The 22,294-nt window shown below is 37.8% G+C and overlaps 1 protein-coding gene across 3 annotated transcripts in view; it reads right to left on the minus strand.

Annotated features, from left to right (window-relative positions):
- The window catches only part of ZNF142 (zinc finger protein 142), an 85,232-nt gene that overhangs the window by 35,011 nt on the left and 27,927 nt on the right, over positions 1–22,294 (minus strand). For all 3 annotated transcript variants that reach the window (XM_053698135.1, XM_053698136.1, XM_053698134.1), the window contains exon 5: positions 5,094–5,271. In XM_053698135.1, the coding sequence (XP_053554110.1) occupies positions 5,094–5,271 (178 nt within the window). The remainder of the gene's footprint in view (positions 1–5,093; positions 5,272–22,294) is intronic.

A 22,294-nucleotide genomic window follows, 5' to 3' on the forward strand; every position in this document is an offset into this window, starting at 1 on the left:
GTCCTTGTTCCGACCGCGGAACCGGATGGATCACTCCCATTAATAACAGATCTTGTACACAGCGTAGAAACGCTTCTTTCTTTATCTGGTTTGTTGACAACCTTGACAGATGAAATCTCCCTCTTGGGGGAGAGAATTTGAAGTCTAGAAGGTATCCCTGAGATATGATCTCTAGCGCCCAGGGATCCTGAACATCTCTTGCCCAAGCCTGGGCGAAGAGAGAGAGTCTGCCCCCCACTAGATCCGGTCCCGGATCGGGGGCCCTCGATTCATGCTGTCTTAGGGGCAGCAGCAGGTTTCCTGGCCTGCTTGCCCTTGTTCCAGGACTGGTTAGGTTTCCAGCCTTGTCTGTAACGAGCAACAGCTCCTTCCTGTTTTGGTGCAGTGGAAGTTGGTGCTGCTCCTGCTTTGAAATTCCGAAAGGGACGAAAATTAGACTGTCTAGCCTTAGCTTTGACTTTGTCTTGAGGCAGGGCGTGGCCCTTACCTCCTGTAATGTCAGCGATAATTTCTTTCAAACCGGGCCCAAATAAAGTTTGCCCCTTGAAAGGTATATTAAGTAATTTGGACTTAGAAGTTACATCAGCTGACCAGGATTTTAGCCACAGCGCCCTACGTGCCTGAATGGCGAATCCTGAGTTCTTAGCCGTAAGTTTGGTTAAATGTACTACGGCCTCCGAAATGAATGAATTAGCTAGTTTAAGGACTCTAAGCCTGTCCGTAATGTCGTCCAGCGTAGCTGAACTAAGGTTCTCTTCCAGAGACTCAATCCAAAATGCTGCCGCAGCCGTAATCGGCGCGATGCATGCAAGGGGTTGCAATATAAAACCTTGTTGAACAAACATTTTCTTAAGGTAACCCTCTAATTTTTTATCCATTGGATCTGAAAAAGCACAGCTATCCTCCACCGGGATAGTGGTACGCTTAGCTAAAGTAGAAACTGCTCCCTCCACCTTAGGGACCGTTTGCCATAAGTCCCGTGTGGTGGCGTCTATTGGAAACATCTTTCTAAATATTGGAGGGGGTGAGAACGGCACACCGGGTCTATCCCACTCCTTAGTAACAATTTCAGTTAGTCTCTTAGGTATAGGAAAAACGTCAGTACTCGCCGGTACCGCAAAGTATTTATCCAACCTACACAATTTCTCTGGTATTGCAACAGTGTTACAATCATTAAGAGCCGCTAAAACCTCCCCTAGTAATACACGGAGGTTCTCCAATTTAAATTTAAAATTTGAAATATCTGAATCCAATCTGTTTGGATCAGAACCGTCACCCACAGAATGAAGCTCTCCGTCCTCATGCTCTGCAAGCTGTGACGCAGTATCAGACATGGCTCTAGTATTATCAGCGCACTCTGTTCTCACCCCAGAGTGATCACGCTTGCCTCTTAGTTCTGGTAATTTAGCCAAAACTTCAGTCATAACAGTAGCCATATCTTGTAATGTTATCTGTAATGGCCGCCCAGATGTACTAGGCGCCACAATATCACGCACCTCCCGGGCGGGAGATGCAGGTACTGACACGTGAGGCGAGTTAGTCGGCATAACTCTCCCCTCGCTGTTTGGTGAAATTTGTTCAATTTGTACAGATTGGCTTTTATTTAAAGTAGCATCAATACAGTTAGTACATAAATTTCTATTGGGCTCCACCTTGGCATTGGAACAAATGACACAGGTATCTTCCTCTGAATCAGACATGTTTAACACACTAGCAAATAAACTTGCAACTTGGTTACAATCTTATTTAACAAAAACGTACTGTGCCTCAAAGAAGCACTAAACGATTAAATGACAGTTGAAATAATGAACTGAAAAACAGTTATAGCATCAATCCTTGAAAACAACACAACTTTTAGCAAAGGTTTGTTCCCATTAGTAAAGTTGAATTTGAAACATAAAAATTACAGAGCAACGTTTTTAATCACAGTCAATATATAAGTCTCACAGCTCTGCTGAGAGAATCTACCTCCCTTCAAAGAAGTTTGAAGACCCCTGAGTTCTGTTAGAGATGAACCGGATCATGCAGGAAATACAAGAGTAACTGACTGGAAATTCTTGATGCGTAGCAAAGAGCGCCAAAAACGGCCCCTCCCCCTCACACACAGCAGTGAGAGAGAAACGAAACTGTCACAGTTAAAACAAGCAACTGCCAAGTGGAAAAATAATGCCCAAACATTTATTCACTCAGTACCTCAGAAAATGCAAACGATTCTACATTCCAGCAAAAACGTTTAACATAATAAATACCTATTAAAAGGTTTAATGTACTTTTTACAGAGTAATTCCAGTGAAGTACCATCCCCAGAATACTGAAGTGTAGAGTATACATACATGTCATTATAACGGTATGGCAGGATTTTCTCATCAATTCCATTCAGAAAATAAAAACTGCTACATACCTCAATGCAGATTCATCTGCCCGCTGTCCCCTGATCTGAAGCTTTTACCTCCCTCAGATGGCCGAGAAACAGCAATATGATCTTAACTACTCCGGTTAAAATCATAGTAAAAACTCTGGTAGATTCTTCTTCAAACTCTGCCAGAGAGGCAATAACACGCTCCGGTGCTATTGTAAAATAACAAACTTTTGATTGAAGTTATAAAAACTAAGTATAATCACCATAGTCCTCTCACACATCCTATCTAGTCGTTGGGTGCAAGAGAATGACTGGGACTGACGTAGAGGGGAGGAGCTATATGCAGCTCTGCTGGGTGAATCCTCTTGCATTTCCTGTTGGGGAGGAGTTATATCCCAGAAGTAATGATGACCCGTGGACTGATCACACATAACAGAAGAAAGATAGTTTATTTATAGGAGCAGTTATCAACAATGTGGAAAATGTTGATCTCTATTCAAGATATGTACAAATCTAAAAAATCAAGAAGAAAAAAGTAAAGATCGAATTACGTAAAGTGAAGGAAGGGTTAACGAACAACCCTATATAGAGGAGGAGCTGGAAAAGAGGATCATCTTGACAAAGGCTCTGAGTAGCTGAAACGCGTAGACGTTCCATTTTCCAGCTCCACATTATCTGCATAACAACCTCGGATGAACTCCCATAACCACTTCATTGCAGTTGCCAAAGAATGAAGCGGTAGGAGTTTGAAGAAAAGACAAGGTATATTTGAATGAGTGTGCGCACTTCACTTCTTCGCATTGATTGGACAAAAGACACACAAATCAGTAACTGACTTTAGAGAGGTATTGTTCTTGCGAGGACGCCAAAGAAAAAGTGAGTACAATTTGTGTGAACGCAAGCAACATCGCTTATACCCAGAGGGGAGACTGCAACAATTGCAATACTTCTAAAGAAACACTTGCGGTTAATAACAATTGTATATCACTGACTTTGTATCCATCCATTTATATAGGATATCTGCACTGGTCATACTGGATGTTTTTATGATCATTAACAGTTTAACAGATATTGGAATAGACAACGATTTGCACTAAAGTCGCTTTGTAATCAATGCATAGCCGATTAAACAAATATTCTTAACATCAAGGGAAAGCCTAAACTAAAGGTTTATGAAATAGAAGAGAAATATACACTTGCTCATTGTGACTCCAACCAATGAACTCAATTTACAAATTGTGCACATAAGAGACTTTTTAACACAGCGTAATTAACTGCTCCTTAATCTAGTTTAGGTATATTCAGTTGTCATCCAGGATTTGATTACAAATCGATAATACATCTATAAATTGTGGATATATAGTCATTGCTAGAAATTTGATGTTTTTTTTATATATTAGCATATATAGATTTATTTTTTATATCTCAATTCATGTTTTTAAATAGTTAGAATATATTAAGACACTGGTGTCGAAATTTAAACTTAGCCAAGTTCAGCATATATTTTACCAAATTCGTAATAATTTTTTATTATCAATACATTTTTACGTTATATTTCCACATCACTATTTGCCTGTTATCTTGAAGGGGTTGAGATAAATATCTTATATAGATCTCTCATTTATAATACAAAATAAATAAGCAATATTTTAACAGAGGCCAAGAGGCGTCACCCACATCCTTACCTACAACTATTTTCTTGTTTTGATCGCACTCGGTGAGAAGTACGATCAATGGGAAGGCCAAGTACTGTGATCTTTTAGTTCAGCAGACACCACCGTTTTCACTTATCCAAATAAAACAGCTTTAACTTTGCCTTATTTTAATGCAAACAATATTTTAAATAGGATTTCTTTAAATAGTTCTTTTTCACATGAGTTTACTATACCTTTATTATTATGTATTATTATCCAAAAATAAGCAAATGAATCAGAAAAAAAAATATGTTCTCTGTTATTCAATATGAGTAACAAACAAATAATACAGTAAGATCATTTTCAGCTATATACAATATTGCATCCAATTTGAAAGAACTTTCCAATTTACTTCTATTATTGACTTTGCTTCATTCTCTTGTTATTCTTTATTAGAAGCATACCTAGGTAAGCACATACGCACCAATGCACTTCTGGGAGCTAGCGTCTGACTGGTGACTAAACATATATGCTTTTTGTCATTGGCTCGCCTAATGAATTCAGCTAGCTCCCAGTAGTGAGTAATGCATTGCTGATCCTTTAACAAAAGGATACAAAGACTAAAGCAAATTTGATAACAGAAGTAAATTGGAAAGTTGTTTAAAATTGTATTATCTGAATCATGAAAGGGGAAAAAAAAAAAAAAAAAAAAAAAAAAAAGGGTTTTGTGTTGCTTTAATCCCAAAAAGGATGCTGAAGTGTAAGGCAAAATAAAAGGCTTTATACCAAGTTTTCACTGGGTAAGACAATAGTAATAGGTGAGTTGGATGACGGTTATTTCCTTTCATATATTACAATCCAAAAGAGCACACACACAACAGGAGAAAATTAAATCAATCCTATATTATGTACAAAATAAATTAAATTTGTGTTTATAAATATTTTAGCTTTTTATGCAATTTCAATAGAATAACAATACATAGACATTTAAAAACCTCTCTGGCAAAAGGTTTTTTGTTTTTTTAACAAAAGAAAAATGATCAGAAATACAAATTTAGATGACATTGCTGTGTGCCTAGTGGAATCTTTATTGTACAGACCTGAGATCCCCACTGTGCTTGCGCATGTGCACGCTTAGATAATGCTTCCACTTGGTAACATAACCACATTCAGTACACATGTAGTTCTTGTCGGTGGAATGGGTCAGCATGTGTTTGGAGAGATAGCTGATGTCCCGGCATGTAAAATCACAAAGATTACATTTGTGAGGTTTCTCCCCTGGTGAAATTAGTGACATAAAAAGAGAAATCCCATAAGTTATCAAAGTCCACAAAATTTCTTAAAGTATATCATCATATAGTGTTGGTGGTGTGCACAGAGATTGCAGACCTTGTGGGGCGCAGTAATACATTGAAATGTTTTATTCTTTTAAAAATTATAATTAAAGATGAAAATTGGGCAACTGGTGTCATCAAAGCACTAAAAAAAAAAAGAAAATCTGCAACACAATGCAAATATCCATTTAAATGTGACAAAATGTACCCGTAAACAAACCAAACATAAATATACGTCTTTAAAAACAAGATGGTTTAGCAGAATGTATCTATTGTTTCTACAACATAAATAGATATCCGGTCTTTCCAAAGTATTCAATCCACTTTCACCACTTGGTGTCACTCCGCTCCAAAATGTGTTAAAGTGATGGTAAATCCTAGCGTTTCAGAAACGCAAGGATTTACCATCGCTTTTGGGAACTGTTTACAGGCGTTTTCAGTCTTAAATATGCTAAGTCAGTTAGCTCTAAATACTCTGCAGACACTATGAAACCTTATCCACATCGTTTGGTTTAGCACACCTTACAAAAAGAGTTTAACTACATCTTAGGGAGTGCAGCGAATGATACCAATTAGTTACACAAAACAGAGGGTATTGGCGCATATCCACTTGCAAATTAACAAAACATTTTTAAATGCTGCAAAAATACCTATGGTATTAAATTAAAATTGGGATCTTAGTCACACATATGGCCATATTGTGCGTAGCCAGTCACCAACTTAAACAATGTACCAATGTTTGAAAAAAAGAGGATAGGGTCCAATGGCACTACTTTCAATGTAATAAAATTATCCCCTTTATTCTTAATTAACTTATGTGCATACAGCACATTAGTATAGTAAAGGAAAACGGTGCTATGTAGTAGAGCAGAATTTAAGCAAAAAACTGACAGATAGGATATGTCACCCTATCTGAGATAGACTACATTTGTAGCACTCAGGGGATTGTTTAATTAAATAACTTGTGGTAACAGAGATAGACGTGCAAAGATGTGCAGAGAACAAAGACAAAACTGTCTGAGTAAACTAAATACCATTAAAAATTAACTTTTATTAAGGCTTGGTTAAAATTGGAAAACACACACTTAAAAACACTCTTAGGAGCCAAGATAATATTACTTGTTAATCGTATATTGGTTGGTGTGGTGGGTAAGAAATTATCTATGAATAGATAACTTGTAAGGTATGGGGGCTAGTAACAATTCTATATATTCAATATATACCGGAGGTGGCAACTCAAAATATGATTGATCAGTATGTTGTTGCTGGTAATTTATTGAATAGTTTTATACTTAGGTTCACTGCAGTTAAATTTTGTGAATTTGCTGTGGGATTAACTCAATACGTTACAGTACACTTGTACATATATAATTAAGAGGCTTAAGTAATTATACTCTTATATTCATTGTGCGTACAGTCAGGGACTTTATATATGATCCCTTTAGCTTTCACTTAATTTTCTATACGTATCTTGTATATGAGGCTATGTTCAAGCCTACACTACAAAAATAAAGGCTCAATGCTTTATATTTAATAATGTCTTTTATATTAGATATACAAAGTCCGGCGGGTATATACTTTGTTATATAGAGTATCTGTGATATTGGAGATCACCCCTTATTGTGGTGTTATCACCGTTAGTAGTAAGGTATTTCGATATTAATGTTTATTGCAGGGTGATAGACACTGGGTAAATAGCGTTCCTGTTCTTATATAGAGCAGACAGATCTAGTAACTTAGTTCAAGATATGCCTTTAAATAAATGGCAAATTATCAACTGCTCTAAGTGGTAACAAAAATGACCGCTATTTTATAAGCTGCACGGTACCTGCGTAATGTTATAACACTACAGACATATTTGGTAAAAAATATATATAAGATTTCAATTTAGCATAACAAAATGAGACATTATTAGTGCGGTATTGAGCCCTGTGTAGTCACAATTTACTACAAGTGGTGTGAGTACTGCTAACGGTTAAATTCTCCAGCAGCTTATGTGAACGTCAGCGTTCTGCCCCCATTAACCACTCACAACTGTTAAGGTATATAGCGGTTAAATTTATCTTAATCTATCGAGGTTCCTAAGGCTAGCTAAAAATACATGAGCTCCAAGGGCTCATCACCAGTACCCTAGCGTCCCTAACGTCCCTAACATGTTTCGCCTCGCGGCTTTTTCAAAAAGCCGCGAGGCGAAACATGTTAGGGACGTTAGGGACGCTAGGGTACTGGTGATGAGCCCTTGGAGCTCATGTATTTTTAGCTAGCCTTAGGAACCTCGATAGATTAAGATAAATTTAACCGCTATATACCTTAACAGTTGTGAGTGGTTAATGGGGGCAGAACGCTGACGTTCACATAAGCTGCTGGAGAATTTAACCGTTAGCAGTACTCACACCACTTGTAGTAAATTGTGACTACACAGGGCTCAATACCGCACTAATAATGTCTCATTTTGTTATGCTAAATTGAAATCTTATATATATTTTTTACCAAATATGTCTGTAGTGTTATAACATTACGCAGGTACCGTGCAGCTTATAAAATAGCGGTCATTTTTGTTACCACTTAGAGCAGTTGATAATTTGCCATTTACTTAAAGGCATATCTTGAACTAAGTTACTAGATCTGTCTGCTCTATATAAGAACAGGAACGCTATTTACCCAGTGTCTATCACCCTGCAATAAACATTAATATCGAAATACCTTACTACTAACGGTGATAACACCACAATAAGGGGTGATCTCCAATATCACAGACACTCTATATAACAAAGTATATACCCGCCGGACTTTGTATATCTAATATAAAAGACATTATTAAATATAAAGCATTGAGCCTTTATTTTTGTAGTGTAGGCTTGAACATAGCCTCATATACAAGATACGTATAGAAAATTAAGTGAAAGCTAAAGGGATCATATATAAAGTCCCTGACTGTACGCACAATGAATATAAGAGTATAATTACTTAAGCCTCTTAATTATATATGTACAAGTGTACTGTAACGTATTGAGTTAATCCCACAGCAAATTCACAAAATTTAACTGCAGTGAACCTAAGTATAAAACTATTCAATAAATTACCAGCAACAACATACTGATCAATCATATTTTGAGTTGCCACCTCCGGTATATATTGAATATATAGAATTGTTACTAGCCCCCATACCTTACAAGTTATCTATTCATAGATAATTTCTTACCCACCACACCAACCAATATACGATTAACAAGTAATATTATCTTGGCTCCTAAGAGTGTTTTTAAGTGTGTGTTTTCCAATTTTAACCAAGCCTTAATAAAAGTTAATTTTTAATGGTATTTAGTTTACTCAGACAGTTTTGTCTTTGTTCTCTGCACATCTTTGCACGTCTATCTCTGTTACCACAAGTTATTTAATTAAACAATCCCCTGAGTGCTACAAATGTACCAATGTTGACTGGTCCTAACACTACAGTACTTTGCAGTAGTAGCAAACAAGAGAACAGTCGCACCACCTCGATCCTATATTCCATCAATGAAACAGGAGCAGGTACAAAAATAACTATGTTTCGGGTTATACACCCTTAATCATGTTCAATACATTGTGTGTTCAATTTGCTTACTTATATACCTGTAGCCAGTTAAACCACTCCCCCTTAATTAACACATGAGAAGCACCTAGGTGTCCAAATCTTATACAATAGTGCCACCTTGTGGACAATCTCTAAAATTACAGAAAATTATCTAAACAAACAATGTAAAATACAGCAATACAGACAAGGAGGCAGTCCTTGTCCAAGCAGGATGAATACAGGCATGGCATATACATATCTCCTAACAACATTATATCCTCACAAATGTAATAAGTCTAAGCCACAAACTATTAGATGAACACATTCCACTATAATTCCCTATTAATTCCCTTTGGTAAAGGGACTCTAATCTATAAATCCAAAATGCCTCACATTTTTTCAGGATTGGCTCTCTAATGCAACCACGTCTAGGAATTGGAATATAATCTATAACCTGATACCTCAATTGTGAGATTGTATGACCATCTCCAAAAAAATGATGTGCAACCAGGGCATTTATATCCTTTGTTCTAATGTTGGATTTAGGTTGCAGGGTCCTGTCACGAACCCTATGTGTCGTCTCTCCTATATAAATTATGCCACACGGGCACTTAAATAAATAAATAACAAATGTGGCATTACAATTAAAATATCCCTTAGTTTTAAATTTCTGTCCTGTTTGTGGGTGCAAAAAAGTATCCCCTTTGATCATGTTATTGCAGTTTGAACAATTCAAACATGGTAAGCAACCCTTGTTTTTAGAGCTAATAAAACCCTGTTTAATGTTAGAGTTGGTAATCTAGTATAGGCTGGCATTGGTAACTGTTTAAATGCTTCAACTCCAGGGTTACACTCTCTTTGAATGTGCAAGTGTGTTCTCATTATTTTCTATATTCCTGGACTACAAACATTATACTCAGAGACAAAAAAACATTCTATTAGGGTCCCTTTTATCAGATATTTTCTTGTTAACAATCCTATTACTGGGCATACCTAAAATCTCCTTGATTACCTGTTCAATCATAGTACGTAGATAAGCCCCTCTCCATTAATCTATCACCCATTTCCTGTAGTCTGAGTTTTGCCAGTTTGTCATCCTTCACAATTCTTTTTACTCTTAACATTTAACTAAATGGAAGTGACCTGATCAAAGATGGAGAATGCGCACTTGTGTAGTGTATCAAATTGTTTCTCTCTGTTTCCTTTCTGTATAAATCAGTTTTAAGTAGACCACCAACTTTATACACCTTGGTGTCCAAGAAATTAATGGATTCCTCACTCCAGGACAACATAAAATTAATACTTTTAGATGCAGAGTTGAGTTCTTGCACAAACTCTTCAAGTGTACCAATGTCGCCCCACCAAATGCCAAAAATATAATCTGCCGCACAGAAGAAAGCATCTATTTTCAAACACAAATCTTTCTTCAAAGAAATTCATATACATATTTGCATATGTGGGTGCAAAGTTGGACCCCATAGCTGTTCCCTGTTTCTGTACAAAAAAAGTGTCCTGAAATAAAAAAAGTAGTTACAATATAAAATAATCTATAATAATTAAAGTATAAACTTTTGTTGCTGCACTGAAAACACTTTACTTTTGGCTAATGTATAACCAATAACATCAAGGCCACTAGTGTGGGGGATGAAGTATAAAGACTGACTATATCCAAACTATACAAAATACATTTCTCCATATAACCAGATAAATCATCCAATTTTTTTTAAAAAAAATTCATTGGTATCCTTTATAAATGACATGGACTGTGATACAAATGGTCTCAATAATTTATCAAGGTATATGGAGATATTTGTAAAGATGGAGTCTGTGCCTGCCACTATAGGACGTCCAGGGGGGGCTCTAAGTTTTTATGGACCTTTGGAAGTGTATAGAACGATGCAATTATAAATTCATCCTTAATTAAAAAATTCTTTGTCTCAGTATCAATTATCCCATGTATGAAGGATCTCTGTACACACCTCTTAAAATCAACCGTAATCTTTTTAGTTGGATAATATGGAAGGGGCATATATACCTCTAAATAAGACAGTTGTTCCTAAATTATATATAATATTTCTTGTCTAAAACTACTGTGACCCCTACTACAATACTTTGCCTTTATGGGCTGAATCATTCCTGCTTTTTTTCTTAATAATATAAATAAGACTCCCTGGCTTTATATACACAACTCCATTTTACGGTCATGAGTACACCTGAGCTTGGGTGGGGGGCTTTAACCAATAGAATAGGATGCACAAAACAGGGGGTATTAAATACTTGCAAATACACAACACACCTATGCTTTTATAATTAGTGCAGGCAGAAAACCTTTGTTCCAAACTGCTTTGGACCAGAAAAGGTTTGGATTTTGGAATATTTGCATCTATAAAATGGGACAGTCATATCATTTAGGCAATATTTACCTGTCATAATAAAGCTTATACATGTAACCTAAAGGTAGTTTTATATCATTTTTATTGCTTTTGTAGACATAGTACAGTACCGTAATCAGAAGGGCAATAGTTGTTTTAATTAAATAAAGACTATTTGCATTTTAGAACACAAAAAACAAACCAAAGACGTGCAGGAGTGTATAAGCTTCATTTATGCAACTCTGTTGGAGGGCAGTATATTGCGGTTTTATCCCACCCACCTGAGATGATTGTCCCATTACCACCTCCCACCCCATCCAGTGCATTTAACATTGCATAGGACAATGTGTACGGCACCCCATTCAACCAATAACATGTAAGCATGGGACTGATAGTCAGTGCAAGCAGGATGGTTACTGCTAGTAAAAAAGGTGGAGAGACTGAAAAAGCAGACATGCTTCCAGGTTAACTTTGTGGGCTCATTGCTTTAAGGCAAGTAAAGCTGCATGTATGTATAGATGAGCGAGTGTCCAGGAAAGCTTCAAACTTATGACAGTGTGACAATCTCTTCCCCTTGGAAAGAAACCCATACTACATTTATAAATAAATCTTATATCACACCCCAGGTGAAGGCTAGATGGGATAAAACAAGGGCACGCTGCCAGAAATGCAAGACTGAAAAAGCAGATTTATACCACTGTTTTTGCAATTGTATAAAAATCTAAAAGTTTTGATATAAAATAAATAATTGGGTCAAGAAAATTAATCAAAGTAATATACAAATAATTGATAAACATGTTTTTTTTTTATGTTGGTCAAAAAGAAATTCTGTTTAAAAATATTCGCCAGTTAAATATTATAATTATAACAAGTAGACTTTGATCCTGAAATATTGGAAATCTAGCAAAACACCAGGCCAGAGGGAGCTCATTCAGAAACTTAAAAAACAACTGATATTGGAACAACTTGATACTTCAGTAAGTTCAGATGCTCAAGTCAAACGCTTTTTTTTTTAAATTGAAAACTATAATTTTGAGTTTTCCCAGAGGAAATACAAGCACAACTAATTGCACCTTTTAGAGGTACTACCTACCTCAAATTGGCTATCGCAAATAATGAATATCCAGCGTAATAGAGGGATAGGGAGGGGGAGAGGTTTTTTTTTTTTTTTTGCTTTTGCATTTGTTGTATTTATTTTATGTTATTAGAAAAGCTACCATACAATATACAAATTATTCAATTGAGTTTAAGGTATAAAGGGAATTTTATAATGCAGTGTCAAAATATGCAAAAACTTACAAATGTTATTAATGTTATTATAATTATTATTGTTTTCTTCCCCTTGAAAGGGGTTACTAGTTGGCACGATAAGAGATACATGTTGTATATTTATCTAGCTAATACCAATGATGACAATTGTAAACAATTTTTCTTTCCTTTTCTTGATTGGATTGTCATGGAATTGTATTTTGTTATGGTACAGAAATAGTTGAGCGAGTGTGATACTGTATGCGAGAAAGTTCGTGTCATCATTTATTTGTAGAATGCCAACAGATTCCATAGCACTAAAAGTAAGTGGTGATGAGAATGTGTGGAGGTACATTTGCACAAACAGCAACATTTGAATTTGCCACAAGACTGCAGCTTTACATTTAAACTTTTCTTTTTATTATTTTTTTATTCAAAGCAAAGTGTGATTTTTTTTTTTTTTTTTTTTTAAATGTGGCACATTAGGACATACTGGCCTAGATTACAAGTGGAATTCAATTGACTGTGCTGAATTTTTGTGCTCCGTTATTGCTTAAAACTTGCACACAGTTACAAATAGTGCTTCCCAAATGCCATGACCCACTAATGGCAGTCATTTACGTTCTAAGTGTCTATTAGCATGCATGTTATAAATGGATGGCTATCCACTGCATGGGAACAACATAGGACATATGGGCAATTTCCACTGGATGGTTTCAAAATCCAAACCAAGCAAAACAAAAGAAAAAAAAAATGGGTCATTCTAATTGGATTTTTCAAAATCAGCAAATTCTACGAAAACAGGGCCCCTGTATAAGAAGAGACCAGAGCAAAGTCGTTCTGGTGCATGGGACAGTTCGAAGAAGATCCTGTTGAGCAGCGTGTCAATATGGCTGGAGCATTGGAGACAAAGGCAGCATTGAACAAGAATACCTGTTCAGAAGTAGAGACCCTACTCTATCTATCTATCTATCTATCTATCTATCTATCTATCTATCAAACACTATAGGTGCACTCTCACAAACAAATGTTCAATATACCAGGATGCCAGAGTAACAGCAATATCATATTAAAAAAATCTGTACTCACTGGATTTTACCAACTACAATATAGGTTGGCACTGTTTTTTATGAAATCTGTTCTAGCATCTGTATGATGATATTATTTTACCAACTACAATATAAGTTATACTATGGCTTGATGGTTTTGACTGCAACAGTTTTCATATTTTTGAGTTGGGATATAGTGCTTAATGTGTTTTTTTCCCTTTGATCCACATATATATTTAGACCTTTTCATTAATTAATATCTTATAAATCTAGCTATCTTTAAGCTCTAGTCTCTTCATTTATTGTACACTATATATTTATATTTTTTTAGATCTACAATCTAATAATTGTTTAGATCTACACTCTACTTTTTGGATCTAGACTATATATATATATATATATTATGTTCTTGAATAATAATCAGATGTAGCCCCTATGCTTTAAATCTAGCTCTGTACCTTTTGCCAGGATAGATAATGTCACTCAATCTTGGCTTCCCCCAGTTTACTTAATTTCTTTACATATATTTATCCCATAGGTCCTACATCCTCACTAAGTTTTGCTATGCTTATCAGTGGTTAACATGTCCCTTATATTTATGTTTTTTGCATATTCCTATGATATAAAGTTGTAAGTTTTAATAAGTCATCTAATGTGCAATAACAACAAGCATGTTTTACTGTAAAAAAATGAAAAATGAATATAATACACACAACAAATGATATGTAGTGTGAGGTAGGAGGTGTATTTTAAGTCGAAGATGACGTATACAGTGGCAACCTGGGAAGCTCTGGTGAACTCCATGCCCAAGAGGGTTAAGGCAGTGCTGGAAACTAATGGTGGCCACACAAAATATTGACACTTTGGGCCCACACCGTCCCCAGCAGTGCGTCTCCAAAAACACACCCCTTACTAAAGAAAGGGAACAAACTACCGTATTCTTCCACAAAGAAGAAAAGGAACGGAGAAAACATGATTGTACTTGTAAAGCGCGGCTAATCACCCTTAAAGTGAAGGTCAATTTTGATGAATTAGTGCCCGGTTTGTAATAATCCTATTAAAAACAAGGGCCTTTTAATTCATCAAAATTGACATTTCACTCTTTCTTCAAAAACTTACCTTTTCATTCTGGCAGTCGCTCCAGCGATTCCCATGGCCGTCGGAAGCCTCGGCAGACGTCAGAAATGATGAATCCGGCTTCCTCCAATCACGGCTCCCCCCCGGGGGGAATCTTGGCCTGATGCAACGCCGTGATTGGAGGAAGCCAGATTCGCCATTTTGGACCCGCAAAGACGGCTTGCGATGGGCGGAGGAAGTGCTGGAGCGGCTGCCAGAATGAAAAGGTAGGTTTTTGAAGAAAACGAGTGAAATGTCAATTTTGATGAATTAAAGTGCCCTTGCAGGATTCCGGCTAGCATAAGAAACTCCAGAAAAAAAACCCTATAAAGGGCACAACGAGTCCTAAATAAAAACAGAGCAAAAACCTGAGAAACCGGGTCAGGCAAACAGAGACCCAACCAGTCTCATAGAAACAAGGGGAGTCAATGCCCAGACCCCAGAAATACAGAAACCACGGGATAAGGCCGGAGTCTGAAACTGAGAGAAGATCTTCCCCTAACACAGTGCAACCGCACTCTAGAAAACAACTGAAGACGAAGGCCCCCAAGTCGCAAAAAGGTATCTCAGAATACAGAAATATTCAGAACGAAACCACGTGCAGCAAACTCAGATAGGTCTGACGAACAACACCTGAAGCAAAAACACTGCACGCTGCAGTCATCTAAAAGTGACTCTGAAACTTAAATACTTGCATGGCAAGTAAAAAGCAGCTGCAGATAGGATCCTTCAGATTGCCAAGTATCCACTAACCCGCGGATAAAGTCGCAGGCTATCTAAGAGCCGCCAGTCCTTCCCACATATCTTGAATGTGGATAAAGGAGAAACCTCAAAAAGGCTTACTGTACCTCGAATGTGCAGAGGACGAAATAGCAGAGCAACAGATCTCAGATCCTGCTCCAACACCAGACCAGCCCAAGCGACAGACATGTCTGATAGACAGGGGGACAGAAAGACCCCAACCACAAGCCCCCAGGGAATGGAAGAAAAAAAAGAAGGGACTCACCCACCCAAACAGAGCTCGGGTGCCAACCCAATTCGCTCCTCAAAATAAGGCACTCCCAAGGAAAACCCCCTATGACCTGAAACAGAGAAAAGTGCAATAGATCCGTAGAAAGACCTGTCACAACTCTCTTAGACAGTCTCTACGTAGAGAGATTAATTTCCAACAGGTGGAACAGAGCGTACAGAGCAGCAGATGCTGTCCCTTACAGAAATAAGCCACATGATCCAACCTCCAACACATAGGGCAGGACAAAGACCCTCCAGAGAGAGAAAACCCCAACTCATAAGGAAGATAAACTATCCCCTCCAAAGGAAAGGGCACAGATAAGAACAGCGTACATGTCCACAAGACATGAAGCCATAGTATGATCAAAACATGGACCGAATGAAAAATCATCCAGACACCACTGTTGACCCAACAGAGAGAAAAAAAAAACTCCCCATAGAGGAGCACACTCCGTCCGAAGGACAAGTCAGGCCTTAAAGTTTATAACCAGTACCCGAAGGTGGATAAGAACTGCTTGCAAGCCCAATGAATATGCAACAAAGTTTCACAGTTCAGTCAATAGGATTTTAGAGAGAGAGAGAGAGATGATTGTATAAATTAAAATATCATTTTATTGAATTCGTTAAAACAGACCTGGCACAGCACATAGAAATCCCCACTGCTGACGCGTTTCCTGCCTCACGGGCAGTTCATCAGAGCATACAGAGATCACCTGAAGCTGCTGTTTTAAACACACAGGTACACCAAAAAAGTCCAATCACATAGAAGCTAGGTAAGTGCAGAAAACACCCACCCTTTAACTCATTCCATCCCATTAACATATTATACATTATTTAAATGTGACTGAACCAATTGGGTTCCTAAAAGATAACAGCACAAAAAATAAAAATACAAAATAAAAAACAAAGTATGATTCAAAATATAAAATTCGAATGTTTAGAATAAACTCTTATTTGGGAACATTTTAAATCGTAACAATTTATCTAAAAGAGTTATGCCTATAATCTGATGTTAAAAATTGCTAAAGTTTAATAATAATAATAATGAAATAAAGGTGAGTTAACCCATTGCCGTTAGAGTATATAAGATAAATGCAAAATGTAGTATAAGGGTCATCACCAGGACTGTGTCAGTCAAAAAATGAACAAAGAAAAAGATGGATAAATAACTTTAAGCAAATAATTGAGCCAACAATTCAATGTTTGATGACATATTCCTGAAAAGGCACATACGAAGGAAGCATTAATTTTGAATTAGAAAGACACTAAATTCTGAAATTGCATAAATTGTAAAATGTTTGCAAGGGGTCAGACTGGCCAAAATAACACCTATCTTTCTGCAGTGTGTAATCGATAAATATAAATCAGCTCCTATCTATGAAAAGTTTGACATCGCTAATTTTATTTATTCCCAGTGGATTTTGTGATTTTGTCTTTGTTGAGAACCCAAGAGTACCGGTTTTCAAATGTTTACCAAAGATACATAAATCTTTGGTGAATCCCCCAGGGAGACCAATCATTTCTGCGATTGGCTCCCTGGGGGAGAAGTTAGGCCAATGGGTAGATGCCCAGTTGCAACCGATTGTGCAATCGCTACCTGGGTTTCTAAGAGATACCAAACATCTGATCAGGTTGATTCAAAATTTTGAATGGAAAAAGAGTTTTCTTTTTGTCACCATAGATGTAATCTCTTTATACTCATGTATTCCGCATAATTTGGGGCTAAATGCCATGAAAAAAATGCTGGAGAGATATTCTGGATATGATGCTGATTTGATAGAATTTATTCTAATGGCTACATCTTTTCTATTGAACAGAAACTTTTTCATTTTCAATGGAGAATTTTTCATTCAACTTAGGGGCACTGCGATGGGGGCAAAATTTGCCCCCTCGTATGCAAATCTCTATTTGGCAAATTTTAAAATTCTAAAGATTTTTAGTGAGAGTAACATCTTTCATAATAATATTAAGATGTATACCAGGTATATAGACGATATTTTGCTAGTGTGGGATGGCACTGAGGGAGAACTAAATCATTTCATAGACTATCTCAATTGCAATGATGGTAATCTCAGGTTCACCTTCAGTGCATCCCACAACAGCATTCCTTACCTTGATATATATCTTAGGAATGATGGTCAAACAATATTTACAGAATCATATAGGAAAGAAATAAGTGGTAACACTATCCTTAGGGCAGACTCCTCCCATCCCAAACATTTAAAAAAGGGGATACCAAAGGGCCAATATATTAGACTCAGACGCAACTGTACTAATCTAAGTGATTATTGGAAACATGCCAATGATTTAACAGAGCGCTTGGTAGCCAGAGGTTATGATTTAGAGGATTTAAAAAAACAGTCTAATTTGGTGTCAAGCTTTGATAGAAATAATTTACTAAAAGATCGCATTATTTCAAATTCTGATCAGGGAATGAAACAAAAAAAAGGTATTAATTTTGTCACCAAATACAGTAGACAGTTTGGAGACATCTGCAATATAATCAAAACAAGATTGCCATTGCTGGAGAGAGATGCTGATCTCAGGTTGATATCTGGTAATTGTAATTTTGTTGCTAGCAGATCTGATACTATAGGTGACAAAATAAGAAAGAATTTCTCTTCCAAAATCAAAACCAGGGAGAATACAAAAAATAACTGGCTACCAACTAATATTGGCTTTCATAAATGTAATACTAAACCTTGCAAGTGCTGTGACTATGCACTTGTAGGCAATAGCTTCATATCTATGCAGACTGGGATTTCCTATAAAATAAGAGAATCTATTAATTGTAATTCTGTGTATGTAATTTATCTTATAACTTGCTCATTTTGCAATTTTCAATACGTTGGCCTTACTTCAAGGAATCTCAAAGATCGAATAAGAGAGCATCTTTTGTCATTGGAAGCAGAGGTTCCAAAGACTCCAGTTGCAAAACATTTCTTTACACATACCAATGGACTCGCTCACTTTCTTTTTCAGGGGATTGAGCAAGTCACATTGGGAGCTAGAGGAGGAGATAGATATCAGGCCTTATCAAAAAGAGAAATTTTTTGGATTCACACTTTAAAAACGGGTCATCCACTGGGAATAAATAAAATTAGCGATGTCAAACTTTTCATAGATAGGAGCTGATTTATATTTATAGATTACACACTGCAGAAAGATAGGTGTTATTTTGGCCAGTCTGACCCCTTGCAAACATTTTACAATGTATGCAATTTCAGAATTTAGTGTCTTTCTAATTCAAAATTAATGCTTCCTTCGTATGTGCCTTTTCAGGAATATGTAATCAAACATTGAATTGTTGGCTCAATTATTTGCTTAGTTATTTATCCATCTTTTTCTTTGTTCATTTTTTGACTGACACAGTCCTGGTGATGACCCTTAGACTACATTTTGCATTTATCTTATATACTCTAACGGCAATGGGTTAACTCACCTTTATTTCATTATTATTATTATTAAACTTTAGCAATTTTTAACATCAGATTATAGGCGTAACTCTTTTAGATAAATTGTTACGATTTAAAATGTTCCCAAATAAGAGTTTATTCTAAACATTCGAATTTTATATTTTGAATCATACTTTGTTTTTTATTTTGTATTTTTATTTTTTGTGCTGTTATCTTTTAGGAACCCAATTGGTTCAGTCACATTTAAATAATGTATAATATGTTAATGGAATGGAATGAGTTAAAGGGTGGGTGTTTTCTGCACTTACCTAGCTTCTATGTGATTGGACTTTTTTGGTGTACCTGTGTGTTTAAAACAGCAGCTTCAGGTGATCTCTGTATGCTCTGATGAACTGCCCGTGAGGCAGGAAACGCGTCAGCAGTGGGGATTTCTATGTGCTGTGCCAGGTCTGTTTTAACGAATTCAATAAAATGATATTTTAATTTATACAATCATCTCTCTCTCTCTCTAAAATCCTATTGACTGAACTGTGAAACTTTGTTGCATATTTGTTGATATTTAATACGAGTTCAGGAGAGCTCTAACAGTTCTAGCATAGGACAGCATACGTCACAGGCACTCACCTGTTGAAATTAACAGTGAAGTATACACAGCGTTCATGCCGGAGCGCAGACGGTTTACTAACAAGCACATCTGAGTCATTTGTATCCGCTACCAAGCTGAAACTGTCTGAAACATACAGCTATCGATTGACACCGGAGTGGTAAGCACGCTGTTTATGCATTATATAAGTCTAAAGTGTATATTATAGGAACGGTTCCTTTACCTGTAAACTCTGTGATTTCCGCACTTGTTGGGGCCTCTAATGAGGGGTTGTTCACAAGAGTTATATGGATACTACTATTACACTGTACTAGTCGAACACAACACCTTGAAATATTGTTGCAAGCCCAATGAGCAAGCCCCTATGTCGCAACATAGGGTCCCTGAAAAAAACTGGGTTTGTTCCCGAACCAGTCCACCAGATCATAAGTCTCCAGACATCCAAGAAGGATCCAAGACAAGAACTCCGGACCCGGGACCCAGAATCGTCCTAGAACGAACAACACCCTCAGGAAACACAAGATACCCCGTCTGAAGCAATCAGACCTCACAGGGGATGAGAACCGGGAAACCAGGAGAACGGGTACAGGACTTACTCATAATTTCCATAGGCAAGAGAACACCCTTAGCCGGAGGTCAACACCCCCCAGCAAGGTACTAGGCCGCAACAAAGTCACACAATTTCTCTAGAGCCCAAAGGCCCCAAGGGAAGCACTAAGGGAAATGAAAACGAGACCAGAGTCATCCGAAAGAGAGTAGAAAGAAAGGCTAGTCTACATAATCCTTTCAGATTAACGTTCCAGAGGACCACAATGCAAAGCATCCCAAACCCAGGCAGAAAAACATCCCCTAAGCAAAAAGTTTGGAAAAAGAGACAACACCTCCTATCACCCCTGATATGAAGACGACTAACTCCCGAAGGAAGACAGAGCCTCAAGGCCTTCACTTACTATTTAAGCGGCCAAAGCTGCCAGAAAAACTGGATGAAGTCCAGAAAGTCTCAACCCAAAAGAAGAGAATCTCTAAAAGGAACAAGTCCTAAAAGTACACTTCCAAAGAGACCATGAAAGGCAAAACCGCAAGAATGGCGGTATGAAGGACCTAAATCCTCTAAGCCGGAGGAAACGACTGAGCATGTTGCCGCGGATCTCAACGGAGTCCCGACCCACTAGATTGAAAGGCGAATGAGGACTGAACCAATCCCCCATGCCCCTAAGCAACCACGGACCGTCGAGTCCTCTCAGGATGCTAGTTGAAGCTTGTAAAACAAGACAATCACACAAATCATATTGTGATCACTAGGCACCCTCACCGTACCAACCGGACATAAAAAGGTGCCACGTGTCTGAACTAGGCCTCAGAGGCAGAAGGATTTGTACCCAGTCAGGACCAGCCTACAACAAGGGCCCCAGCACTGTCAAGGCCACATAGAGTCTACCCCGATGATGGAGGGATAAAGAACAGTCAGACAGATTTTTGTAAACAGAGCGACCACAAAATCACAAGAATTAATTCCAGAGAGGAAAGTTCCCGAAGGAAACATCACACCACAACATGAGCTTTAAACCAAATAAAAATCATCCTCACAAGATGAAAATAAAAGATAAGTCTACCCGTAGGTTATCGCCCAGGCAGAACGGACAGACCCGCAGGACCAGCCTAACAGAGACTTCCAAGCTCAGAACTGGAAAAGGATACACAAATAACAAAGACTATAAGAAGATTACTTCATCCCCTTATGTCTATGTATGCAAGCCAGTCGAAGAGTAAGATTGAGAATCCCCAGATCCTCCAGCAACGCCAAATACGTACCTTAGTAGGACACGAAAGTGCGCCAGTCTATAAAGAAAGGCGCAACATACCTCCGCCGGGACAAAAGGAAACACCGGCCCTGAAGGTTGACCCCCTGAGGCCTCAGGGGCAGTCGCTCCCCCGGAAGGCTGAACTGAACCAGGCGATCCTGCGCCTGACGAGCACCGGGTTAACAAACATGGACAATATCGGGAGTACACTCCCGGAAGGTGCAGATGTGCCAGCGCCAAAGATATGGCAAAGCGGAACCGTGTCGTAACCTCCGGTGGGAACAGGCCACTCTCCCTAGAAAGAATAAGTAGCGTTTGGGTTACCTGCATGCGTAGTAAGAGTTGATGGTAGGGAACTCGTCTCGTGAGAAATAGAATCCCCCGAGACGGATGGCTCAGTGGGCACCCGATTCCCCGATCCCGAGCAACAGACCACTCTAAAACGGCATTCGGAACATAACTGATGGGCATGTATCACCCGGGCCAATTCATATTCTTCGCAAGAAGTAGAGTCTGAATCAGAGACATCCGCCTCCAAGAATCCTCCATAACTGGGACCCTGTCGCCTCCAGAGAACCAGAACACCAGCGGACCAGGATTTCTCCATTACCACGCTGTCTGAAAAACGGAAATGGGGTCACAAGGTAAACCGTGCAGTCCATGCGAAAGCGTGCCAGACCGAAAAGGCTGCGTCACTAGACATAGGCCTTTATGTTCCAAAATAGCCACGAGCCAAAGCAACACTACACACAGGCAGACAGAATCACATAACAAACATGATCATAAACCCCTCTGT

This window comes from Bombina bombina, chromosome 1 (genome assembly GCF_027579735.1).
Source record: "Bombina bombina isolate aBomBom1 chromosome 1, aBomBom1.pri, whole genome shotgun sequence".
Classification (NCBI taxonomy): Eukaryota; Metazoa; Chordata; class Amphibia; order Anura; family Bombinatoridae; genus Bombina; species Bombina bombina.